The sequence below is a fragment of the Telmatherina bonti genome (genome assembly GCF_933228915.1).
Source record: "Telmatherina bonti genome assembly, chromosome: 2".
NCBI lineage: Eukaryota > Metazoa > Chordata > Actinopteri > Atheriniformes > Telmatherinidae > Telmatherina > Telmatherina bonti.
The window spans coordinates 24,658,820-24,686,223 of NC_136620.1; the positions used below are offsets into that span (position 1 = coordinate 24,658,820).

The 27,404-nt window shown below is 37.6% G+C and overlaps 3 protein-coding genes across 3 annotated transcripts; all 3 read left to right on the plus strand.

Annotated features, from left to right (window-relative positions):
- Nucleotides 1-1,947: 1,947 nt before the first annotated feature.
- On the plus strand, nucleotides 1,948-17,904 carry mov10l1 (Mov10 like RNA helicase 1; the record flags this gene model as incomplete). The annotated part of the gene is made up of 20 exons (XM_079257001.1): nucleotides 1,948-2,104; nucleotides 2,224-2,372; nucleotides 2,632-2,740; nucleotides 3,410-3,522; nucleotides 4,889-5,076; nucleotides 8,942-9,136; nucleotides 10,874-10,988; nucleotides 11,411-11,588; nucleotides 11,677-11,747; nucleotides 11,832-11,923; nucleotides 13,115-13,193; nucleotides 13,515-13,625; nucleotides 13,919-14,065; nucleotides 14,673-14,819; nucleotides 14,994-15,167; nucleotides 15,469-15,618; nucleotides 15,819-15,926; nucleotides 17,255-17,395; nucleotides 17,509-17,600; nucleotides 17,868-17,904. The coding sequence occupies 20 exons, from the start codon at nucleotides 1,948-1,950 to the stop codon at nucleotides 17,902-17,904; spliced, it is 2,553 nt and encodes an 850-aa protein (XP_079113127.1).
- Nucleotides 17,905-21,512: 3,608 nt separating this feature from the next.
- On the plus strand, nucleotides 21,513-22,785 carry szl (sizzled; the record flags this gene model as incomplete). The annotated part of the gene is made up of 4 exons (XM_079257013.1): nucleotides 21,513-21,793; nucleotides 21,974-22,140; nucleotides 22,270-22,362; nucleotides 22,475-22,785. 4 exons carry the CDS (start codon nucleotides 21,513-21,515, stop codon nucleotides 22,783-22,785), a joined length of 852 nt encoding a protein of 283 aa, XP_079113139.1.
- Nucleotides 22,786-25,322: 2,537 nt separating this feature from the next.
- Nucleotides 25,323-26,585, plus strand: LOC306768616 (prolactin-like; the record flags this gene model as incomplete). Its single annotated transcript, XM_079257024.1, has 5 exons — nucleotides 25,323-25,332; nucleotides 25,411-25,589; nucleotides 25,749-25,850; nucleotides 25,993-26,157; nucleotides 26,379-26,585. 5 exons carry the CDS (start codon nucleotides 25,323-25,325, stop codon nucleotides 26,583-26,585), a joined length of 663 nt encoding a protein of 220 aa, XP_079113150.1.
- Between the last annotated feature and the right edge of the window lie 819 nt (nucleotides 26,586-27,404).

The window sequence follows — 27,404 nt, forward strand, 5'->3', positions numbered from 1 at the left end:
AAAGCATGTGATGTTCTTGTTGTTCCATATGCTGTTTGCTGTTTTTTTTTTTTTTTTTTATAATTTGTTGTTTTTTCATACGGTTGTATTTTGGTTTGTATGTTCGGAAATGCATGTACATGCTCATCAATAAAAAACTTAAACAATTTTTTTAAAAATAAAAAGCTATTCTCTTGTTCAATATAAAAATTAATATGAAATGACATAAGATGATAATGGAAAAAGTAATGGCTGTGCAACATGTGGAAGAACTGGATGAGCAATTAGGCAGTGTTTTGAGGTGTTTAGGTCACATGACTAAAAAGCTATTGAACTTTGAAATCTTAAAAAATTCATATAAAATAACCCGAGATGAAAATGGAGAAAATAAAGGCTGTGCAACATGTGGCAGGACTAGCTGAACCATTAGGCAGTGTTTGAAGTGTGTAGGTCACATGACTAAAAAGCTATTGAACTTTGAAATCTTAAAAAAAATCATATAAAATAACCCAAGATGAAAATGGAGAAAATAAAGGCTGTGCAACATGTGGCAGGACTAGCTGAACCATTAGGCAGTGTTTGAAGTGTGTAGGTCACATGACTAAAAAGCTATTGAACTTTGAAATCTTAAAAAATTCACATAAAATACCACAGGATGAAAACAAGGAAAATAAAGGCTGTGCAACATGTGGCAGTACTAGCTGAACCATTAGGCAGTGTTTGAAGTGTGTAGGTCACATGACTAAAAAGCTATTGAACTTTGAAATCTTAACAAATTCATATAAAATAACCCAAGATGAAAATGGAGGAAATAAAGGCTGTGCAACATGTGGCAGGACTAGCTGAACCATTAGGCAGTGTTTGAAGTGTGTAGGTCACATGACTAAAAAGCTATTGAACTTTGAAATCTTAAAAAATTCATATAAAATCCCACAAGATGAAAATGAGGAAAATAAAAGGCTGTGCAATGTGTGGCAGGACTGGACTAGTAATTAGGCAGTGATTTTAGGTGTGTAAGTCATGTGAGTAAAAACCTATTGATGTTTGAATTGATTAAAAATTCATATAAAATAGGACTAGATGAAAATGGAGAAAATAAAGGCAGTGTAGCACTCACAGATAAATCGTAAACTGTTTAAAATTGTTTTGACATTCATAGCCCCAGTGGTTGCGGAGATAGTTATGTTTAAATTCTGCTATGGTTAATTTGTTGACGGTCCCTAACTATCCGCCGGTGGTGAAGACCGCTGCGGTGAAATTTGCTGTCACAACCCCACGACAAAGCAGCTTAGGGTCGGCAATTCATTACGAGGAGACTGGGTGTTCAAATATAGATGGAAGGTATGAAGTTAAGAAGACCGTTGCATCGTGCATCTTAACCCCACGACGAGGTGGCTTCGGGTCGGGAGACTGGGTGTCCGAATATCTGTTGAATATCAAACATCAAACTAACTTTACCTCGGTTATTTGGATGCACTCTTCTAATGTTTTCCACAGTTTCTCCACATTCATGGAACTTTACAAATTCTTATGCAGAAAATCTCTGCAACCTATAAAATAGACAAGTTGACAACAGACGGAGACCGTGCGGTGACACTCTTGCTAAGTCCGCCATCTTTCTCCCAAGCGCCGCCCTCGTGCTGCCGTGACCACACGACGATTTGGCGCACAAGGTCGTGCACCTGAACTACTGTTACGAGGCTTGAACACGAACACGTGTTGCCTGAAATTTTCTACTTAACACGGTAACGTAAAATATCTTTTCCTGTCCTTTAAAAACAGTTTAACAATTCACCTTGACAGCGAGTTCTTTGCGCCGTAGCTAGAGTATGTGGTGAAAGTTTTACGCCCATTTTATATAAGGCTTTTTTTTTTTTTTTTTTTTTTTTTTTTTATTATAGTCGGCTTGCAGATATTGAGTAAGTACATAGGATGCAGTATTTATTGAGCAGCGTGCCACTTGTTAACATGACTTTAGGGGGGAAATACTTGGGCCATTTTAGCCACTTTAGCTACTGTGCTGCAGATATGCTGACGGCGGTGCGGTGTTTGCTATCCAAGCTGATTTCTCCGTTGTGGAGAACAGTTGATGCAGATGAGGAAAACTTATTCTCCAGTAACTCAGGTAAATGCAATAACATACAAGCTATCAGTCAATATCTTTATAATTCTGTTTTGTGCAGGGGAACAGCCGGCTAACATAATGTCATATCTGTTTATATCCATTTTTCTCCTGGTGTTCAGGCACCGAGGACATCCGCCACCTGCGGGGCAGTGTGGTGACGCAGCTGTGCGCGGATTATGGCATGATAGACGACACAGTCTTCTTTACTTTTGATGAAGTGTTGGGTGGGATGCCGCTGAAAGAAGGACAAATTGTCAACTGCCTAGCAGTAAGACGTGGCTCCGAAGGTGGATGGAAAGCTTTGAGAGTAAGGAGCCTTTGCTTCATAAGGGGTGGCAGCTCGAATTGTCAGATGACATACAGATCATGCAAAGCTGTCTAGAAAAGGGCGAGCAGTTTCCAGTGTGGATAATTTGTGTTGTTGACACTAGTGGGAGATCCCGAGTAACATTTTTTTGTTAATTTCCATGCAAATAAGTGATAAGATGGTAATTTCCATCTTGCACAATTTAAATCGTGTCATTTAGGTGGAGAAGATTTCAGACGCTTGGGATGATGGAGGAAGAACTTCTCTGGAAGCTGAGACCTTGCAGCTGCGATCTCTCATTGGGACAGTCACTTCGTTTGATGGCAATGGTGGCTACATAAATCAGACCACTTACTTCTCTCTCTGTAGTCTTTCAGAAGGTGCTTATACTTAAAAGGAATTCATACTCTGTCTGTCTGTGCAAACTGAGTGGGACCAGAGATCCTCTCTGGTCATCTGTGCCGACACTTCCCATGCATGGTCATGTGTCCAATCTACTTGTCGAGGTTTTTCTCCTGCCAACTCCCATCTCGTAACAGATGTTCGTGTTATTGCTTTGCTCCAGTTTGGGATATTTAAATGTGTACAGATTAATTCAAGAGCATGCATAAACGGTCTGCTCAGTGGAACCCGGTGGACCCGTGCAGAATGCTGAGGATGACTAAACTTTAATTAAACAGGCCTTGTGGCCAAGTGAATGCACAAACCAGAAACTGCCTTTAACTTTATTTTATGTACTATATTTGTCAGTTTTACCCACACCATACTTTGCATATCTTACAGTGTTGACTGTTGCCTCACTAGCCCCAAAGCAACATCCTTTTTATTCTTTTAATTAACACATAGCTTTACACTGGGTTTTTTACTTGCTTTTAGCTGATATGAATTTAGCAAACCTGTAATCATCTTCAAATATACATGACTACTAAATATTTTTCCTAACCTTGCAGGCAAATGGTATGTTTTATGTTTTTTTTCCCTCTCATCTCTCCTTACAGGTTATGAGCCAATGAAAGGAGACTGGGTCCAAGCAAAATATTTCATTAATCCAACCCAGTGGACCACTCAGGCTCATTCTGTGGCCCCTTTACGTTACAGCCGTCTAGACAGGGTAATGATTTAATTGTTTAATGATGTACCTGCTTATTACAATGAAGTTCCTTTTGAAGTACTTTCATTGTTCAATATTGTTAGCCTCACAGCATAGTTGCCTAAATCATATTCTCATATACTTTCCTAATGTTGCAGATTGACAGTTCAACATTGCCAGTTAAACACTTAAACTTTGACTGAAGCAATTATGCTAATAGGTTAACAATAAGTTGCACTTAAGGCTTTGTTCACACTGCAGCTCAATTAGTTGTGTTTGGTTCACATGTGATTCATTTAGTTTTTTTATTGGCAGTCTAATTAGCACATTTCTTTCTTTCTTTCTTTTTTTTTTTGACTGACCCAGGCCACTATGTTATTTGGTCCTACAAGAAATAAGAAGCTGAATCGCATTTTTCCTTTTTAAAGTGAGAAAGTTAACACAAATCGGCAGTGGAGGAAGTGGGACACGCTAAGATCAAATTAAAACAGTGGACAGAACAATGTGGGATCTTTTTGTCTTTTGGCTCTGACTAAAGACAAAAACAAAAAAACACATGCTACAGAGTGTAGAATCTGATTACCTCCATAAGCACAGCAAGCTGTGTGTGGCATAGTGTTTTTCTTTGTACATGTGTGTCACTTCAGGGCCACCTACCATTTACACTTAACTGAATAATAGTAATGATAATAATAATTGATTTAAAACACACTTTTACGTTTGAAATCTCAGAGTGCTAGTATGATGTCTAAGTGTGATGAAAGTCTCATTTAGGGTTGCAGCTATTGATTACTTTAATGATAGATTAATTTGGGATGATAATCAATAAAGGGATTAATCAGATAAGCTTTTTTCCTTTCATTGAAGATCTTGTGAGTAAAATGTAACAGTGAAGTAACTGTATACAAGTCAGTAAGAGTAACATATTTATATACTACAGTAAATTGGATTGCTTTTTAACTTCATTTGCAGCTACTTCTCTAGATTGTGACTTTAAATAATGGCGACAAAAATACATGACTTCACCATTATTGACATTACCTCGTCATGACAGGATAAGCTATAACAAGCTTAAATGTTGCTTAATTATAATAAACATAATAAGAAAATCATCAAATAGATAAATTAGTAATGCGTTAGACTGATAGTTTTTATTTTTATTTCTTGTGAAATGAAGCATAGATTGAGGTTTTTTAATTTTTTTGTAATCGATTTTAAATTGAATAATTTGATTAAAAGTGACAGCATTTGTCCCACTGAAATGATGTAATCAGTAATGCAAAAAAAAAAAAGGGATTTTGGTAAAAACTTGGATTTTAGGGTGATTAAAGATAATCTGATTATTTTTCATGTCTCTACTCTCACCATAATGATCTCTTGCCTCTAGGTGCGCATAACCAGTATTTGTGGCAGCATTGGAGTGGTGGAGGACACTGTTTTCTTCAGTTTGGACTCCCTACTACTCCCTGCTAACTATCAGCCTTTGCCAGGACACCTGGTCAACCTGGTAATGGTGGAGAGTAGTCAGTCCTTCTTCTGTTGGAGAGCCCTGTGCATGGCCCCCTGTTTTCAGAGGTAAAGTTCCCAATTAGATATACAACTTTCATTTTGCTGATGTAGGTTCCTAGTAATCCAGGTCACGGTAATTCTGAATGTTTTAGTAAAAAGCAGCTGAAAGGCAACAAAGGCCTTTATTTGTGCTTTTGTACATTAAGTCAGCATTTCTGAACATGCCGTTTGAGATGTCATGATTAAAGAATCTCTTGGTACAATTGTGAAAGAAATAATCACAATGTTACCATTATGATTATTATGTTTTAATTAATTTCACATCACTATAAATGGGTAATATCACACTAACACTTGATGTAAGTCTAAAAGATTTATAACGTTTTGTGCCAACATAACAAAACAGAATCAAAGAACGAAGTAGTGTCATTCCAGCTAAAGGCCCATCTATACTTGACACTTAAGACAGTTTGGTCTGTCTCCTGCTTTAGCTGTGCATGTAATTTGGTCTATTTACTTATTTATCTGGCAATCATCAAAGTATGAGGGTGGTGATGTTTAAAACCCACACCCCCATTCCAATACAAAAGGGACCTTTAATCAGCTCTGCTCTGTAAAAAATGAAGAAATCATGCATATGGATTTTGGTTTTCTTTCAGAGAAATTGAAAATATTACAGGACCTCTAACTCTACTTTGACTTCCAGCTGTTTTTGTTTAGCAAAATAGCTTCTGTTTGACACACAAGTAAAACTGGAACAGTGAAAATAACTAATGCCAAATAATCTGGTATCAGTTACTGGTTTGTTTAGACTGAGGACTAAAAGGCATTTACCTCATATTAATTAGGTTATTTTTGAAGAAAGAAAACCACTCATCAAAACGACATTTAGATTTTTCTCATCCACAAAATGTAACTTCAGGTGTAAAGGCCTTTACATACTGAGACCGATGGGAATAAACGACATGGAATTATGAATAACTTGGTGAATTATCTATGTTTCTGTCTATGCACACAAAGTGCAATGCAAAATTTTCTGACAATTCTAAAACAAACTTGCAAGGTGGATACCACATCACGCCACGACAACAGTGTGCTATGCTGCTAAAGAAAAGACGAAAAGAGGCACTGTTCTGGAAAAGAGAGAAGAACTTGTGGACTTTCGTTGTTTGATCCTGGAGCTGAAGCTGGACCATGGCTGCTTCAGACAGGACTGTCCCAGTGATGCAGCCTCTTATGCTTCTCACACTGACCAAAAAAAAAGCAACATAAGCGGCACGATAGCTGTAGCATAGTTTTGTTTTCATTATGTGTGGATATTGCACCAATCTGCTGTTATTGTTCAGAAATATTTGATAAAAAATGAAAATATTGAGGATTCATAAAGATTAATTAATAGGGGTGTTTAATATCACAGTAACTATGAAATCAAGCAATCCTAACATCTCTTCTTGCTATTCTAACCAACACTTCTGTTGCTAATTGGCTGACTTTGCCACGTTAGCCTGGTTTGTGTAAGGACATATTTCCACTTTGACCTCAAAAAACCTCATTTTCCAGGAAGGATGTAGCAAAGGAGGTTCATAAGGTTGTTGCTGGTCTTGGCCTACTTTGTTATGTAAGAATTAGCTGAAGAAACGGTGACAGGTTAATGAATTGACACTGATTTGTGAAAAGAGCTTAAAAAAAAAAACTAAAAGGCTTCAATTCTGACTGACTAGTGGGGAATTCCATCTTATAAAATATTGTGACATTCAGCATTTGAAAACTGTTGAGCTCTTTTATTTTGATAAACCTGTGATAATTTTATGCTTATTTTGTTTGTCACAATCAGGTTTTGTTTATTAGTACTTTACATACTTGACATGTTTTGATCAAGATCCAAAATGTTAGGAGTCAGGAAACTTATAAGGGAGGAGAGTCAAGGTTGTGTTTTAAGTATTTTTAAGGTGAAAGCCAAGGCCACTTTTGTTTGTGCTCTTTCCTGTTTTGGTTTATGTTTGCTCTTTATCTTATCTTAAATGACCCATTTTTCCATTAATACTATGAATAGATCTGTATATTGGGGACAACTTTCTGAGGAATTCAACTGTAATGATCATTGGTGCTTTTCTGTTTTGAGAAAAAGATGCAAAAATATGGAATTCATGGTGTGCTTTGGCCTATTTGCGTCTAGTTTATCATATCTAAGGACATTTTTGACCTGTAACTGCATTATCCAAACTTGTCTTCCTGTCCATAGTTTTAATTTTTGTGCAATATAAGTGACATTAACATTTTTTTCATGTATTTTAAAGGCCTTGTTTTTGGCAGAGTTACCACAATAATTTGCATTTTTGTCTAGTCTTGTGTGTTAGGGCACATTAACATCAGCCTTTTGATTAGAATTCGAGTGTTTGCTCAGAAAGTCTGCTTCGTTTGGGGAGCTGTGAATGCGCCAAACGAATTCTGATTCGGACTGAAGGCACATACTCGGTCCGCTTACAAAACACAGGTCTTCGTCTGTTCCAAGCAGACCAAATACATGACGCAGACTACAAAAAAGTTATTTCATGAAATTGATGTAGCATTGCATTGTGGGTAAATACATAGTGATCATGTTTAAGGGTCTTCTGCCTCGTCTGTTGATCATGCTGCGGTCATTGTTGCAGTGCATTTCTGCAGTATACTTGCATAAGATGAAATTTTTAAAAAAAAACTAAAAAAAAACAGGGATAGTTTTGTGCTCGTCATTAACTTGCATATGGGGCAAATGGAATTTTTCTTCTTCAGTTGGGTCCTCTCCTCTCTTGATAAATACTAGTACAGCGCCACCTTTGGTGGGAATGTGAATATATTATTGTACAAGTTTGGCACGTTTGACCAAAGTGCAGCTTGAATGCAGTGTCGGTCGGCATGGATACACCACCCTACCACTGAGTCGAGTCCCCAATCGGACCGAGTCTGACAGACTATCCTGATGTGCAAACTTAATACTGTACAAACTTTTCAGATGAGCAGTGAAATGTGTTCTAGAACCAAGAAAATTGGTCAATTTTAGTTAAAACCAATATTGGCATCTCGATTTAAAAGAAAAAAAAGGTTCTAACTTGTTGATGGTCATACATTTGTAGCAAATTTGATTTTCTTTTTCACAGTTAATGTTTAGAAATATTACAAAAATTTTTGTTTTGTTTTTTATTAGTGAAAATATGAAATTGTCTGTGACACCCCTCCCGGAAGCTGAACTCCAGAGGATCTTGGAAAACAAAGGAGGGCTGGATGTATCAGACTATGGCCAGTTTGGTGATGTGATGATTGGAGAAAGACGAGAGCTGGTGTTGTGGATACAGTGAGTTCTTTTGGCACCATAGTAATTTTAGTGTTTCCAGTCTGGGAGAAAATGACCCTAACTGTCTTTTGGACTGCAGTTGCCATCTTTATCTTTAGCATAACATACTACACTGTATAACCTTTATCTTTTTCCTGCAATAGAAATAAAAGTGCTGTGACTCACACACTCAAGTGTTGTGAATTTGCTGGCTGGGACTCTGAACAACAGTTCACCATAGTTACTGTCAACAAATCCATATCATCAAGCCAGAAACAACAAACTTTGCAAGAAAACTGTGACTCTTCTGAAAAACAAATCAGGGATGGAGAGGACGTAGACAAAAACAATGGTGTGATGCAGGAAGACGCTGTTGTTTCCCATGGTGTGAGACGGGAGGACAGGGAAGTGGAAATCTCACCTGGACAGAGAGTTTCTATTGTCATAGCCTGTCATACAAAGTAAGTTGTTTCTCTAACATTCTTTTATTTGAGTTTTGGTTTATCAATTGACAATAAACTTCGTGTTGTTATTTTTTGTTTTTTTTATTGTAATTTTTAAGGCATTTTGCATGAATGTGCTGCATGAATAACTAAGTTTAACATTTTGGAAATTCTTCAGGTGTCTAGGCAGCTGTGCTGAGCTACTTTTGCTGCATTTTTCTTCTTTCACTATTGGGAGGCGCCTGGACATCACAGTGGGCAGTGAGGATGAAAACCTGCTGCAGCCCTCTGAGCCCTACCTTCCAAGTGATACCCGCCAGCTCGCAACACCCTCTCATGTGATCACTGTGACTGCTCCAAAGGACCCTCCAAGGTATCAAAAGAAGTCCTTTTAATTATTCCTAAAGCTTGTTGCATATTCCACAAGAAGCAAAACCTTTATTCTTGTTTGTTAGGCTGCAAGAACAAGAAAAACGTTTGTTTTGGTCTGGTCAGTTCATACTTTGTGAGCAGCTTTACTGTGCATTTTTATATGCAATGAACAGTTGATCTATTCTACAGTCATTTAGCAGACGCTTTTATCCAAAGCGACTTGCATGTGAATGAGAACAACACAAGCATAAAATCAAACAGTAGAGGACATCATAGGAAGGTGGACTTCTGCAAGTCCAGTTTGACATCTGTAGCTGTGTTTCTTGCTCTTAAAAGTAAACAAGGACTCTGCCGGTCAGACAGCGTTTTGCAGGCCATTCCACCATCGTCTGGCTGGTGATTGAGTCCTACGTAGTGGTGGTAACATGAGGCGTCTTTCATTGGTAGAGCGTAACTGTTGAGAGGTAATGTAGCTCTGGATTAAGGAGTGAAGGTCGACAGGAACTATTTGAATTATTGTTTATAAACCAGAAGTACAGCTTTGAATTTAATGTGTGCTGTGACCGGATCTTGTTGTTTAATTTTTCTATTCCATTTACATTTAATAAAAAAACACTTTTTCTCCTGCAATGGACTGGTGACTTGTCCAGAGTGAACCCCGCCTATCACCCAAAGGCTGCTGGGATAGGCTACAGCTTCCCTGCAACCCTTAATAGGACAAAACAGTTCAGATAATGAATGAATTAAAAACACTTTTTCTGTGACAGGTCAGGGTTGTGCGTGAGACTGGGTCCATGTTTTTTAAATGAGTGAAGCAAGAGCTGTAAGTTGTCTCCAGTCACGTCCATGAGAACAAAGTGATGTGATTGCTTTGCAGCTTAGGTGCAGCGATTTCTCCGGATTCTCTGAATCTTTTGATATTCTGGACAGTAGATGATGAAATTTCTAAATTCCTTGAAATTGTATGTTGAGAAACGTTCTTAAACCGTTGGACTATTTGCTTATGCAGGAGATTACAAAGAGTTTACAAAGCTTGCCCCATCCTTGCTTGTGAGCTTTTCGGGGATGCTCACCTGTTTCTAATAAACCTATGGAATGCTCCAAAAAGCTGTTTTTCTGAGCATTCCTTAACTTTCCTGTGTTTTGTTGCCCCTGTCCCAGCTGTTTTTTAGAATGTGCTGCAGGAATCAAATCATGGCTGAATATTTGCAAGAAAAAAAGTTTAAAGTTTTGCTTTTACTAAACAATCTAAATGTGAGGTCTAAAACACAAACATTACACAAATATTAATTATTTGACTAAATCCTTGACTCTCTATTACCCCTCTGAAAAACAGTGTGTATTCACTGGAGAAATGGCCATTCTTAGTCATTCTTAGTCAGTTTTTTCCACAATGTGCTTTATTACAAGTACAGCGGCTAATCATAATTCAATTTTTATGCAACATAACTTCTGATTGCATCTAAACAGAAAAATGACAGAAGAATCTCTGAATTACCCTACTTGGACTTAAACCATATCACTTTAGGCATGGAAGAATTTTTGTCTTTGTCACTTAAATCATATAATAAGTTTTTTTAAGATTGAGTAAATTAATTGAAGGAATAGATAATTTACAAATACAGAGGTTTGTATTTAATGTTAGCATAACCATTGTCGTCTCAGGGCTCTTTGCATGTTGCATTTACAATGAAAGAAAATGTTGCCTTTCTTCTGAGACTAACTTTCCTACGTCTAGGCTTAGTAAACGGCGGCTGCCAAACTTCCTCCCAGGCTATCCTGTGCCTCAGGCTCTAAAAGAATGTGTAGAGGCACAGAATGATGTGCTGGTCGTTATGCCATGCCTAGGAGAGGTGAGCATGCTAACTCTGTGTGAAATTTAAAATCACAACTGCATAAATTTCTGTTAACACTTGGAGTAGGGCTCCCAGCAATTAACTTAATTATTATTTAATTTATTTGATTTAATTATTGATTAATTTGATTAATCCCCTGTGAAGTCGCTTTAGTGTTTCCAGACAAGTGTCAGTGTTTCTATATTTGGCATGATTGTTTGCATAGAACAGTTACCAGTAGCAGGGATCAGAAGCTAATAATGGAAATAGGCTTTTGAGCGTTCAGCTTTTACAAAGTGTTTTACAATGCTAAGACCTTTTTTATTGAGATAATAGAGGGTGACCAAATGTTTGCTAAGGTGACGGTGGTTCTGCTTTAATCCATTATTTGTTTGAAATTTCAAAGAGATGGGGAATTTAATTGTCTTTCACTGGCTTAGGTGTTGTCATCAGTCAACATGCATTCACGATTCTCAGCTCTTCTGTGGCTGGAAGAGCTGCATGCAGAAAGAGAAATGAGGGAATTCTCCATCAGTGGAGCCCTTCTCAGGAAAGGAGCCGCCTCCCTACACCTAGAAGTTGTTGGGTTAGCCGAAGGCAGGCCTAATGTTAATATAGGTAATGTGACCTGTGGTATTTTTCACAATGATTGTTTAATTACTCTCCAGGTTCATTTTGTAATTTTATTTAATTTCTTTTTTCACAGGTGACAAAATAATACTGAAAAAACCAGAGTGTAATGGTGTGGTCATGGAGTATGTTGGCTATGTTTCAGAGGTATGAAGATGTTTAATACTTTGGGGGATGTCATTGATAAGACTTGGTCTCTGAATATTTTATGAATTTTAATGCTCTGTTTAGATTCATGATGAAGATGTGAGTTTGCGAGTGAATCCAGACTTTCAGCGAAGCTACCTCGGGGAACCACTTGATGTTGAATTCACTTACAACAGGTGTGTAGAGGGGGAACAAAAGGGTTCTTCGTGCTCTCATCTTAAACTGCATCTATTTATTTAATTTAAATGGGACTTTAACACAATGGGCCATGGTTGTTCTTCATCTTCAGGTTGACCATCAGACGGTGTCACAATGCACTTGACCAGGCAAAGCATTTTGGTGAAAGTAAGTTTGAATTCCTGTAGGATTTCTTTGAGTTTTTGTGGCATCAGAGAGATAAGGTAAGGACCAGGATTTTGTTGCTAAACTGTAACGATTCATTGTGAAGTTGTGGGTAAGGGCAGTTCTCTACAAATCTCCCCTGACAACGAGGGGTTTTCTTTTGTTGGGTATGTCTCCCTCCCAGATTGGAGATTGTTGCAGGTACACTCGTCACTATGAATCGTGCAATATCTGGGTTACTCAAGTGGACGTGCAAACTGTGGCTATATTGTCATTACAGTGAACCTGCACTAATATTGAAGTAGGTTTCTGATGGTGGGATTAAAGAGGACACAGATTGGGTCAAAAACTATCAACTTTTTATAAAAAGTATATTTCTGAATTAAAATTAAAGCCATAAGTGTGTACCAATGTTTGTAAACTTATATACTTGTGCAAAAACAATCTGATGGGCAGATAGATTTTTTTTTCTTTTTCCCTTTGTGACGTTTTACCATGTACATGTTTATAAATGGTTGTTTTTCTTTACCTGCTGGTTGGTGTTGTTTTTTCATCTGGATTTGAATTAGTTGTATTAAACTTCTAATTGGATTACTTTACAAAAATAAATTATTGAAAATAAACTATTATGTATAATGTTAATTAGACAAATTGTTGCGGGTGTAAATAATTTCTGAAAATATCCCTTGATGATGAACAAAATTCTGAGACAGCAAATACAAATGTGAATATCTGGGGATTTAATTTAATGCTCTATTGAGAAAAAAAAAAAACCAAAAAACATTCCGCCAAAAAAATTGACACCAGAGGGTGCTGTTTGTATTCTGTTTCATCTCTCATTTCACTTAGTGTGAAGGGATATTAGGGGGATTGGACTCCTTTTTTTTTTTTTTTTTTTTCCATCTGAGTGCTTGTATTTGATTGATACCAATGCAGCAGCTAAAAAGACTTACTTGTTCACAGTGATGGTTAATTTTAAAATGCGGGCTTACAATTATTTGCTGTGTAGTTCTCTTCCCCTCCAGAGTGATATGCCAGACCCCTCAGTGGACAGGAAAATGGATTGACGAGGCAGACCACAACAAAACTGTGGATGAAAATGAGGTAAAAAGTGTTAAACTTAAGAATTTATTCAGTGTCTTTATTTTAAGTTTTGATTACATGTAAATGCATTTGAATTCCAGCCATCATCCAGTGAAAATGGGAACGTGCCAAGCCTGTCCAATGATATGCAAACAAAGGCCACGCAGACTAAAGGGACAGGTTTGTGATTTTCAGTTTTTCCCTGACTTTGCTAATTTTTATCTGATAACATTGACATTAGCATGAGTTACAAATGCAGCATCTCTTTTAGGTAACACAGTGGGATCCAAACCCTCTCCAAGAAAAGGCCACTTTTTTAACCCAGACCTAAATCCCCGTCAGAGAGAAGCAGTGAAAAAGATCTTGGAAGGAGAATGCCGGCCCATTCCATATGTGCTGTTTGGACCTCCAGGCACTGGAAAAACAATCACCCTTATAGAGACCATATTGCAGGTACATGCACACAAGCACTGAAGAATATGCCTATTCATCAAGAGCTTTCACATTAATATCATAATTATTAAGTAGTTCCCAAGTAGTTCCCAAGCAGGAGAAAGAACATCTTTATGAATGATCTTGTGCTGTATATTTGTACCTTTGAAATCCTCGGCACTTTGTGAGATAATACTACTATTGTTTTGAAGTGTGGACAACCTGAAAACATTTCCTTTACTGTAGCTATAAATGGCCATCAAATTTAATCGCACTTCCTTGTTCGACACTTATATATTGCGTGCCATCCACAGGTGTACCACTTTCTGCCCGGAAGTCGAATACTTGTATGTACTCCATCCAACAGTGCCGCAGACCTCATCTGCATCCGCCTTCATGGCAGTGGCTTCCTGGATGCTACAAGTTTGGCCCGTGTCAATGCATCCTGCAGGGACAAAGAGGTACAAACAGCAACAGGAAACACAAACTCCTTGAATGTTTTCTTTATATGATCAAAGCATAATTATGCCAGACTAATGTTGATTATTTCCCCTTAGTCTGTCCCAGAAGTGTTGCAAATGTACTCAAGGGCTGGAGAAGATATTCGACACGCAGCTTTTCACAGGGTTGTGGTCAGCACTTGCTCCAGTGCTGGCATGTTTCATAATATAGGAATACAGTAAGATCTGAGCTATACAAGGGATAAAGGTTAACTTTTGTATATTTTGTTAAATTTTTGTTGACTGTGAGGTTTTATCTTATTCAGAGTTGGACATTTTACCCACGTGTTTCTGGATGAAGCTGGCCAAGCAACTGAGCCCGAGTGTCTGATCCCGATCAGCTTTGTCTCAGAGAGAGATGGACAGGTCTGATTTTAGCTTTGTTCAGACCAGCATCAAGTCCAGCATCAAACAATTTTATCTAGTTTAGTATTTCATTTAAGTTTTTTATTTTTATTTTTTTTAAGACTGATGTTCTTATTGATATTTAAAAAATTTATAGGAAAACAAAGTGAACCGTGATTGAGCATAAGATACCTGAGCTGAGTTTTCATTCTTGTGTATTTAGATAGTACTGGCTGGAGACCCCTGCCAGTTGGGTCCACTAGTGAAGTCTAAGCTAGCTGCTGCCTTTGGCCTGGGGGTTTCCCTTCTGGAAAGACTTATGTCTAACCCACTGTACTGCAAACATGACTGGGGCTACAACCCTAAGCTGGTAAGTGCAAAAGTTGCATCCCTTTTGTTACCTCCATACTGCTGTTGCTGCATAATGTTTACCACTATCATTAGAAAACTTTAAAAAAAAAAAAAAAAAAGGAAAGTATTTTAATTAATTTCATGTTTGTGTGCACAGAATATGTAACGTAAAGCTGGTCATATATTACAACAGGTAACAAAGCTGATCTACAACTATCGTTCTCATGAGGCTCTCCTGGTGCTGCCTTCCAAACTCTTCTACCAGGGAGAACTGTGTTTTAAAGCTCCAAGGTCTACTGTGAACTCCCTCTGCCAGTGGAAAAACCTGCCTAAAAAAGGCTTCCCACTGCTTTTTCACGGCGTCAGGGTAACAAGGATTTCATGGGAATGTCTGTGCACTGTCATATTTTGATTGTTGGCCTGTCAGCTTAGCTTTTCCAGTACTTTAAATTAAATATACGGCACCAGTGAAAAGTTTAGATATGCCTGCTCATACTCGTACTGGGTAGGTGTGTCCAAACTTTGGACTGGTAGAGCAAATCTACATGAAGTTAGCAGTTCATTTCAGACACAACTGTGTTATGTGTTATCCTGCTTGGTTTAGAATAAATGTTATTCCTTGTTACTGGGAATTTTAATCCTGCATTTAAATTTTTATTCTGCTCTAGGGCACAGAAATGAGAGAAGGAAACAACCCGTCATGGTTCAACCCAGTAGAGGCTGTGCAGGTCATGCTCTACTGTTGCCAACTGGCAAAGAAGCTCTACCATCCTGTCAGCTGCTCCGACATTGGTATCATTGCCCCCTACAGGAAACAAGTATGACTCTTTTTTTCTTTTGTAAAGGGTGGTAAAAATCTAATGTGATATTATTATTATTATTGCTCTATTTTCACTTTTATTTTGCTTATTTAATTTTATCATCTTTTTTAGGATTGAAAAAATTCCAGTGTCAATTAAAATATAACTTAAGTAACTTGATAGGTTCATAAACGTGGGTTTTTTGTGTTACACACCAGTGTGAGAAGATTCGAGTGCTGTTGGGAAAGGTGGGCCTCTCTGACATCAAAGTGGGCTCGGTGGAGGAATTCCAAGGACAAGAGTTTCTGGTCATCATCCTGTCAACAGTATGTAAAATCAAAATGTGTGTCATAGATCTTTCCACCTTAACCAGAGCTTCAATGTTGACAGTTTGTATAAAAAGTTGCCGTAGGACTTTAGCTTACAATGAGTAAATAAGAGGAAAAATTAACTAATTTAATTGCAGTATGCAGAATGTTTGTTACTGCACAGTATCCTGGTAAACCGATTACACTGAACATATGGTAGACCTCTGCAAATAACTTTTTTAGACCCCTTCATCGGCTCTGTTGAAAGAAAATGTGATTATCAGTAAGTCTAGCTTTTCTGTTTTTTTTTTTTTCTTGGTGGTATTGGAGAATTTTGGAGACTGGCATGAAAGCACATATAGTTTACCCTTCTTGGTCAGCAGCAGCAGCAGCTACTGCCGTGCTCCTCTCCCGTCCAGAAGAACACACTAGAAACTTGGTCCTCACGCAGCATCCTGCTTCAAGCTGCAGTTAGTGCAGGAGGTGATCATCTCTGCTGCATGACCAGACTGAAGTTATCACTGGTCCATCCCATCCTGGTTTACTGTCGCATATTAATGTTAATGTGTGGACAAAAACATTTAAAAAGTTAAAATTACTGTGACATGTTGTAGACTCCTGGATAGTTGGAGCTGTTAGAGCATCTAAAATGACACTTTAACTTAAGGTGTGTTAAGTTTCGGCAGGGTTATTTCTAGTTTTTACTGTTTTACAATTAAATGCAGTTTTTCCAGACATTTATAGAGCTTTAGTTTACAATACTGTCTCTGTCTGCAATTATGTGTGTTATTCCATAACATATATGTTGATTATATCATTAGGCCATCCACTAAAATCCATTTACATAAAAACAAAATGTTGCTTTTTGGGCAAATATCATTGTATGAATAATAAAGATTAATTACAAAGCCTGTAATTCATTTTTTTGAGTCTCGCCCCTAATAACATGATAAAGCTGAGTCACCCCATTCTTCTGTTTTTTTTTCTTTTTTTTTTTTTTTTTTTTTTTTAACCAAAGCGTAAATGAAGCTAGATTCCTTCTAAAACAATTTAAATACCATATTTCATCAACAAAATATTAGTTATCAAAGCATCTATTTCTGCTTTTATCTTCATGATAACTTAAACTTTTACTTATACGCTTTAAGGTTTTAAGACATTAACTCATGTTGTGAATTTGTGGGCCTTGTGGTTTTTGGTAAAGCTTTGCTTTGTTCAAGTTTTCATTGACATGTAGCAGAAAGGAAAATAAACATGTTGTACTGAAATGACATCACATATTGATTAGCCCTCAGTTTACTTCCTCCTATGATCAATGGTCAATAAATGTAATCCTTTTATGACAGGTGCGCTCAAATGAATCAGTGCAGAGTGATGATTTTCAGAGTTTGCTCGGCTTTCTGACCAACCCAAAACGATTCAACGTGGCCATTACTCGTCCCAAAGCTCTGCTCTTAATAGTTGGAAACCCTCACATTCTCATTATGGTGAGTGATGAAACTCATTTTATCACTGCATTTTAAGAATATTCATACTTATTGTGGTATAATACATTGTATCCAGCAAATTCAATTCTGTCATTGTCTTAATTTCTCTCCAGGATCCTTGCTTCAGTGCTTTACTGCAGTACTGTTTCATCAATGGAGCCTACATGGGCTGTGACCCCCCTCCTTCCCTACAATACTCTGAGATGTATGTAAAAAAAGTATTTTATTTCTAATTTATATTTCCTGCCTGTTATCAGAAAACTGAAACTATTATGTGAAGAATTGCAATGTACATTGCAGCGTTTTAATATTTGTGTTCAAACAAAAGTTCTGCTGAAGCCAGTTTCCAGTCACATTTAATTAATAAAATTGAGCTGTGAATGACAGATTGTTAATGTAGTTTTAAGTGGAATTTAAAAAAAATACAGTTTCTACTTTAAGTTAGTAATTCTTCTCTCTAAAATGTCCACAGAACTGCAGAGAAGCAAAGCTGTGCAGAAGAAAAATAAGGCTTCATTGATGGTGCGTCTCAACCTAAGAGACTTGTGTTTTTGTTTATTTCCTTGTCTTGTATGTGGATTGACTTTTGTCAAAGTTAACTGTGCCTCTTAATTGCTTGATACAGAGAAATATTTGTTAGAGGCAAACTTCTAATGGGATTAGAAATAAAGATGACACTTGTGTACATTGCACAATTATTCTCATGTCCTGTTATTAATTAGTTTATGTGCTTGACTGTGCATAAATCCCAAATTATGGGTAAAACGTTGGGCAAGCGTCACAACAGTCCCAATGTGTTCGTTAACCCAGTTCGCTAGATAGTGTTTGGGTAAAACAATTTGAACAGCACTGAAATATGTGTCGACACCAGCAGGTATTTAAGAGCTCTTCAGACAACTATTTGTTAATCACAAAGCATTTTAACTTTTACTTTATTAGCCTCTGCAGATGTCTGTAGGTTCTGGGCAGCAAGTCGTCTGCGTGTGTCGGCGTGGCAGCGTCTGCCTGCGAGGCTTGGAGACTGGATGTGACAATTGAGTGCTATTGACAGTCTGCACAGGGACTGTCAGTCCTACTGGAGCCCAGCAGGATGGAAAGGGAGGGGGCATGGGGTAGGGTTAAGAAAAAGGTAAATGGGGTTGAAGTGTCTTAAGGTAATGAGTCTCTTATGTACAAAGGCAGACAGCTATTATCTGAGTTTGCTATGCTGCCAGACACAAAGTCCTTCTGAAACACACCTCTGTCTTTGATGTACGTCTCAGGTGCTTGTTTTACTGTCCCACTCTGCGACAACACACTGGAGGGAAGACTCCGTAACATTCAGATAATGTTGAATGCAATTTTCAGGATCATGATTCCAGCTGAGTTAATAAATTTTAATGGCAACATTGGCTTATACTTGTCCTGTTGAATTGGGCAGTAGGTTTGCTTTTAGCTTTTACACATGCTGAAAATAAATTGTATCAACACAGGCAGTTGTTACCCTGACTAAAAATCCATAAGTTCACTTAACTAATTTGTTTATACCCCCAAGTTGTTTGAACTCTGAAGTCACGCAATTTTTTTCCCGAAAAGAAATCACTGACTCAATTTCATGGAAAGTCTATTCAAAAGACCAGTTCCGAATTAATTATTGGAGTAACCCAGAGCAAACTTGACATATGACTTGGCAATAACTCTTTAAAAGATATTCAATTTTTTATCTTTGCATAACTTTCTTTTATTACCTACTGGAGTTAGTTGCAACTTGCAGAACTTGTATAAAGTAATTTTAAAAAAAAGAAAAACCTTCACTAACCACTGACCTACACCAATGCTGTGTACATACATATACTGGATTAGTTTGTGGGGTGTGGAGACAATTGCTCTCAAGATTATTGATCAACATTAACAGGAAAAGAAATGTTCACAAATTGTTTTGTGAGCAATTGTCACAGAATCATAACTGGTTCAAAGCCGTTGGGTGAAATAAAGTGTGACCTCAGGTCACACTACAAAGGAAATTTTGTATACATATTTTCTGTAGTCCATTGGGTTTTGAAAGTTTTTGTACATATTTTCATAATTTATAATCTGAATGTAAACATGTTTTGGTGTAAATATAGATTTAGCAATCAAAATGTTTTTTTTAAAAATGAGTCATATATCTTTGCTATTATTAATGTGCACTGTTAAAGTATTAGAAACAACTTATTTAGTTTAATGACACTGGTGATAGAAAACATAACAATAGACACTACTAAAAAGTTTATATACAAACTAAATCTAGGTATACAAGGGCATGCTGCCATCAACACATCATCTTAAGGGAAAGCCTTGTTGCTGCAAGTTGATGCCAAATCACATTGTGCACATATCACAAGATTATTGCTCTGTCAATAACATCCATATTTGAGAGAGAAGTCTTCATTCCAGACCAGTCACACATTTATTGCATAATTGAAGTAGACAAGAGTAGGGTGCAAATATTGATTGCTGAATTTCTACATTGACAAGACCACAAAAAGATTTCACTGTCAAACTGCAGCAGTTCTATTTAAAAAAAAAAAAAAAAAAAAAACTAAATGGGAAGAAACATGTCAACATTTTTAAAAAGATTTTGTTCCTTTCAGTTTTGTAATATTTGCAAGTAAAAAGAAGATCTTTTATTTTCAAACTGAATAATGATTTAATTGACAAATCCCCATTCAAACTCTTTTGCAACCAGGGTAGCAACACTTTAACTGTAGTCCAGAAAATATATGAATATTAGCTATAGCCTGCATTGTATATTTGGTTTATTTTCCCTTTAAAAGCTTTAACTGTAACATCTAGTATTGCTAAACAGTTACGTGATGTGCAGGTTGTCGAAAAATAGTTTTGCATCATGCAAATATAAGCTATTTGAAAGTCATGTATTTAGAAATTTACAGTATGCACTAAACATGTTCCTACACCTAGGCTGACTGATCTTGTAGGATTACTGTCAAGGCTGGATTGTCTAGTTGTCTTTTCAAAAGATTGATGTAAATGTATAAACACTCAACGGACCCTTCTATCAACTGAGCTTGGGGTTGGCAACACATTACCAAGACAGACACTGTGTCTACGGGGCAACCATTAAGCCCTATAACAGACCCCTGCTGGGCCCCTGGCAGGAGGATCTTGTTAAAATGTGTAGAGCTATTGTTCTCCCAAATTGGTCAGTGACTAATTGCCCAGTTAGTCCCCTCTTATTGGCTGTACTCGTCTACCCGATCTGGAACCAGCCTCCACTCATCAGATCAGTGTAAGATTTGCCTGCCTAACTTGGTGCATGTGCATTGTCCTTGTTACTGACACGGTCTGGGACACAGCCACATAAACTGAAATGAGACCATTGAAATTGGATTTTACTTTGGTTTCTCAGAAGCCTAAACCTTTCTCTAAGCCTAAAAAGACCCTAATGGGGTGTGTGAAGTAGAGACCTCAGATTCATGAGGCCCAGAGGCATTGGCCCAGAGGCATTTGCTTCAGATACACATCTAAATCTGGAGACAGACAACATCCAAACAAATACAATGTAGTGTAGTTCTGCGGCATGAGACAGACCAAATGAGATGAATGAGTGTCTGCATCTGAAGTGAGGTTGGGTTGGCATGCTTTTCTATCAACATGACTTTACACGTATTCTTCACTCAGATTTATATTGGAAGAATAAGCGATGGGCATGTTGGTAATAAAAAATTTACACAAGTTTTTGTTTTATAGTATTGGGGCTTGTACATGTCAACATTCTTTTCCTTCCCTAAAAAAATGTAAAAGCATATGAAGCAGAGTGATCTTAACTTTGTGAAAGTTCGGGTGTGATTTGTGATTGTCCATTGTTCCCCTGCCCCACACACACTCCACCAGCCTGCTGCCCCTTCTCTGTCTGCAGTGATCACAAAACAAGCCATTGTCTCCAAACACTTCGTCTCTGCGTCTTTTGATAGGTAGTTGATAACAGACTTGGAGACTGATGGGGTTGGCTGACATTGCTGTATATAAAGGAAGCTGCATCAGTAGCAAAGCCATGAAAAGACACCAGAGACAAGACATCTTCAGAGAGAGATCATCTACTCATCTTGTATACTCAAGACTTTGCAGATAATATAGTATGGCTGCTTTCTTTGCTGCAACAGTAATAGTTACGCTCTCTCCTTTACTGGCATTTGACATGGGTCAGTCTACTCGTTGCGTCACTATCCCCAACCAGATGAAGGTCTGCAAAGATGTTGGATACTCAGAGATGCGACTGCCCAATTTTTTGGGCCACAGTAACCTGGAAGGCGAGGTGGTGCCACATTCAGAGGACTGGAGGCCTTTGTTGCAGACAGGCTGCCACCTTCAAGCCCAGGCATTCCTCTGCTCAATCATTGCTCCCATCTGTCTTGACACGTGAGTATTTCTTTTATATTTAATTTTTATATTTGTATTTTTTTCTTCCCTGAAATAGGAAAAAAAACATTCAAACTTCCAGACTTTGTTTTGGAGAACGAATGTCCAGTTTTGAACATGCAGAATAATGTAGTCATTTGAATTGGGGGGGGAAAAAATGATTGAATTTTATCTTTCCAGTTTTATCCAGCCGTGTCGTAGCCTGTGCGTGGCAGTGAGGGACAGTTGTGCTCCAGTACTCGCCTGCCAGGGACACCCATGGCCTGAGGCTCTTGATTGTGATCGCTTCCCTTCGGAGGAAGACATGTGTCTAACTCCCCATGCAAAATTTGGCTCCTTTGCCAAAGGTAAATTTTTAAAATGGTCAGCTGAAGGTTAAACATCCAAATAGAAAGTTACATTTCTAAAAGCGTTTTAGTTCCTCATAATTACTAAAGTTAAACAGTTTGGTTATATATGTCGTCTTCAAATTGCAGGCTTACCTAAACCTGCTTGCCAGAACTGTCCGCCTGTGGAAGAAGGTCCTGCAGTGAAAACAGTCCTGAGTGCTTTTTGCCACCATGACTTTGGTAGGTTTTAAATTTCTTACAGAAAGTTGTGTTGCTTTGATCCAGATTAGATGTTGCTTTTGTATAAATCCCCTACCCGTATTAGATGGTCATTTTTCTTCTCTCCTTTTAGCTGTGACCGCCAAACTTCATCGTCTTCGCCATCCCACGGGAGAGCCAGAATTTCAGGTGGAGGGCCGGGTTGAGTTTATCCGTCAGGGACCTCTGCTGCCCTATGACACCCAGCATCTACTCCAGCAGTGGCTCCTCATCAACCTGAGATGTGCATCTGCCCTTGTACGTCCAGGGCGCTCACAACTTTACGTGCTGATTGGTTCTGTGCACCCTGACGGCACAGTCGCACTAACTCGCCTCTTTCCATGGCACAAAAAAGATGCAGGCATGGCAGTGGCCACTCGCAAATGGAAGCACCATAGATGCTAAAAGTACAAAGGAGAACTGGGGCCCAGAATCTGTTTGAATGTGTAGAATCACACGAGAATGACTGGATGGAAGTTTTCCTTTTTTTTTCTGTATTAAGGGCTGTCTTTTAGGGATGAACTCAGACCACAGCCTTTACCTACCCCTCCGTCACCACCCCATTTCTGCTGTTAGCATGCTGTAGTATAATGCACTCAAACCTGTAAATAGTATTGTGAAAAGTAAATTGATATATTTTGTCATCTGTGTGGATAATGGTGTATTTAAAGCATTTTTGTATTTATGTAGAAAAATATGAAATGTTTGTTCTTTAAACCATTTTTTCTCACTGTTTATTTCTAAATTAAATAGACATTGAAAGCAAAAGCAAAATAGATTAACAATGGGTTTTATTCAGTGCATATCACTTGTACCACCAGAAGGAGGCAGACTAAAAGAAACAGTATTTGCTTGGAATAGCAGAGACATTTCAGGTAATAGAAAGTGTTTAAAAAAAAAAAAAAAAGTCCAGAAAGACGACATGCACTTATGACCTAAAGTGGCTCTGCTCAATACCCATCTGTTGTAGATAAAACTGTATTCAGAGTCGGCTGCATAACGATGTAACACTAATGAGAAGATAAATCACCTACTTTACATCTGAATGGCCCCATTTTCACTACCAGGCTGAACAGACTCGGCTAGAGCAGTTCAACAATAAGCGAGTTCAATACTTTTTTATTTACCATTCAGCTTCATGTTGTACCCTTCACAGATGATGGGCTTTGTTGCAATTGAACAGTTTTCATTGTTATACGTGCATTTTAAAACAAATGTGTGTTTCACTGCTATTAGTTGCCCCACTGAGCATTTATTATCTCAAATGTGTGTGTGTGTCCCTTCTGGGATAACTAAATGGCAGTGAAGTCATATTGTGTGGCAACACGTTCTTACTTTTAATGTAATGTGATTATAGTGGTCTATAGACAAGTTTTTCTTGCTTTTTCTTTAGTATTAGTTTGGAAAATGCGTTTACTTGTTTATATTTTATAGGTAAATATTTTACTTTAGTTTTCAACATTTTGTGGTTTTATAAGAATATGGATGCCATCTTTGTCAGTCTTCAAGAATGTTAAAATACGCATGCTTTAGTTTTGATTCTATTTTTTTAATCCTCCCATTTTCTATACTATACTGCTGAGTCCAGTTTATAGTTGCAGGGAAGCTGGGGCCTATTTTTATGTTTAATTGATATGATACGAGATATATCGGTGGGGGAAAAAACGATTCAATACAGTTTTATAGTGGCTGTTAGTGGAGGATTTGTGACTAAGCAACAGAGAAAGAAAGCTTCACTCCTAATCAGAAGTTACTGAACAAGCTTTTGTAATGCATATCTTCTGTCTATCCCAAAATGACACAAGGCTGAACATTTCTACACACACGCACACATTCAATAGCATTGACATCTGGGATGTCTTGGTGGTTAGTTGGGGAGTTTCTGTGTCAACTTGAACAGTCAGGAGGTCAGCTCTGGCTTGATGGATTACTTAAAAAAGTATTTTCCTGCCCATTGGACTAAAACTACAATATTAAACTGCAGCGCAAAATGCAAAGAACCTTGTGAAAAACCTATGGTCAGATAAATCCAGGTGAAATTTATTCAGCTCAAATGGATTTGAGCCCATTCAGCTTGAATTTATTTAGGGCCACTGTAAATGCACTGTCCTCACAGTGGGGCTGCTCTAGTGCAGAAGGTGATATGGAGATGAGATTTGTAGGTTGTTGATTGGCAGGATTGCTCCTATCCTCTAGGAATTTGGCATGCAATGTCTGCTTGGTATGAGAATGATCCAAAACTTGCTGTTAAAATAGCCCAATTTTTTAAGATAAAAAAAAAAAAGAAAAGACAAGTATGGTTTGATTTATTGGATATCAGAGCCCATAAAAACAGCTACCTAATTCATGCATTTATGTTCAAATGTTTTCTTCATTATGATTTAGTCATAGAAATATGAGCATGTAAAAATAAATAAATGAACTGACCTATGAGCCTTTACCTTGTACTGTGGAGTTTGCATTACTTGTTGAAATCCATTAATACCCTTGTCCTGTATTCAACTTGGGGATAATCTGGGTTTTGATAGTTGATTTAATTCTTTATCATTTTACTTAAAATTGATCATTTACCCCCATATTACATGTAAACACATTTAGTTGTTTACTTTCACAGGAAGTTAAACACGACACTTTAGTGTTATTCATGTTGTTTCTTCAAGCTTTATCATTATACTAATGTCATACTTAAAAAGAGGCCATTTGTAAGTCTACAGTGTTAGAACTTTTCTGCCTGAGTTAGTTTAGTCTGCTCTTGGCTAAGCAGTTAACTAGGCGGAGCATATGACGTGCAGAGAGAAATCGCTCCTCTTTTAAGCCTTCTACGAACCCGTTTGTTTCATCAGCAGCATCATAATTGTACATATTAGCCTTTGCAAGATTAACTTTGGTAGCAAGAGAGCTCTGTTTGGCATCTGGTTCTCCCCTACAAAGGAAAGACCAACATGAAAAAAGGTCAGTTTTTCAAAATATGTGAAAGTTTTTCTGTAACTTCATGGCTTTTGCTGACCATAGTTGTTTTTGTCCTTTTAGGTTGGTTTGCTTTCCTTACAGTGGTGTACCTGTACTTTTTCATGAGGGTTGGAACTGTTCCAATCTGTTCCTTTGGCCAGGATGGATGCCAGGTCCCTACCTTGGCAGATCTCTTTGACAGGGTTATACAACAGTCTTCAAGAATGGATGACATCTCCAATGATCTGCACTCGGAATTTGTGGGTGTTTTCTCATGCTTGACATCGATCATCTATCACCATCCAACAGCCTTTGTCAGACATTCATTCTCCATCAATCATGCTTGTTTGAGATGACTATTTTTTAAACGGGGGCATCACTGTGTGTGTGTGTGTGTGTGTGTTTTTCCATCTCCACAGGAGCAATATTTCTTTCCTAGTAAGAACATAATAAGAAAACGGAGGTGCCACACATTTGGCATAACAACACCAGATGACAAAGAAAATGCACAAAGACTTGGAGTGAGTGTTCATCTTTGGTATATGGTCATGATTTTGCATGCAAATTGAAAATCTTCCTGTATTGTGTCAGAGATAATTTCTAGACAATACTTGCATTGTAGCTAATGAACTAAACTTATTTGAATACTTGTCGTTTGTGCAGGCAGAACAACTGACTGAGGTGATTTTAAGGCTGCTGGCAGCCTGGTGTGACCCGTTGTCACAGCTCCATGGCAGCATGTCACAAGATCAGAATCAAGACTTCCACCACCACGGCTACAACAAGGCTCTGGAGGTTACAGATGTTGTGCAGGAGCTGAGAGATGGAGTGGAGAGATTTTTCAATGGTTACTGAGCTTGTACTTGTGTTTTGTGTCAGGTCTTACAGATAATTTTATATCTGTAAGTATTACTAGTTAAACGTTAAACAGGGCACATAATGTAATTGGCTGTTGATATGGCTGTTGTGTACTGCATCACACAGCAGTTCATATTCACCCCTCTGGAGATTATAATCATGTAATTTTATACTTTATCTGTCCATCACAGATGAAGCTGGAGGGAATGCTGGGTAACACAGTGGGTTACATCTCCCCTGAAAGTTTGGTCCCTTCTGCCTTTTCATTCTATGCACGAGGAGAACTCAACTCAATAGACCATCATGACCTACTGCACTGCTTCCGCAGAGACTCCAGCAAAGTCAGAAATTATCTCTGTATCCTGAAATGTACCACTCTTCCTGAAATAGACTGTTGATAGTAATTGCAAAGCACAGCGTGGCTCAAAAATAGTAAAAAATAATAAAAGAAAATCTAGCTTGCATGTATTTACACATCATCATCCTGTAGCACTAGTTTAGATTTAATGTACGATTGTGTGTGCATATTGTAGTGTTGTGAAGGGGGATTAAACAATTTTGCTGTATCATTAAGCATAAAATTCCAAACAAATAAACATAAAGCTTATCTTCATCATTGTTTTTGGCTGTCCTTGTGTTAATGTGTTAATCAGTGAATGCCTTTATAAAGCTGGTAGATGGCTGACACCAGATTGTGCATTAACATGAGAATGATTCCATATTAAAAAATAAGCAAAGTGGAAATTAGAATTAGCTGAAACACTTTATTTACAATTAGTTATGTATTCAAGTTTGTGGAAATAAATATTTACAGCATATACCAATTCAAATAAAAATTAGATTTTTTTTTTAAGGAGAGTAAAGCTTATTAAAACAAAAGTTTTACAGGAAATTGCAGCGAATGAAATGACTCATTTAAGCCTTTTAGTGATTGCAATTACAACTGAAGCGTAGGGATCTTTCTTGGAAAGATTGGGTTGAGTAATAACCATGAAATTGCTTACTGAAGTGAGTGAAATATAATAAAATGACTTAAGAAGCAGTTGAATCTAATCACATTTATAACTAACCAACAAAATATGACAAGGACTCAAAGGCAATTTTGTGTCATTAGTGTTAGTCCATACAAATAACATATTCCATTCATACATTTCCCTTTCTGTGCTGTAGTTTTTCTTGGGATATCTGAGGATGACGGAAAGTCACTGGTTTATCAT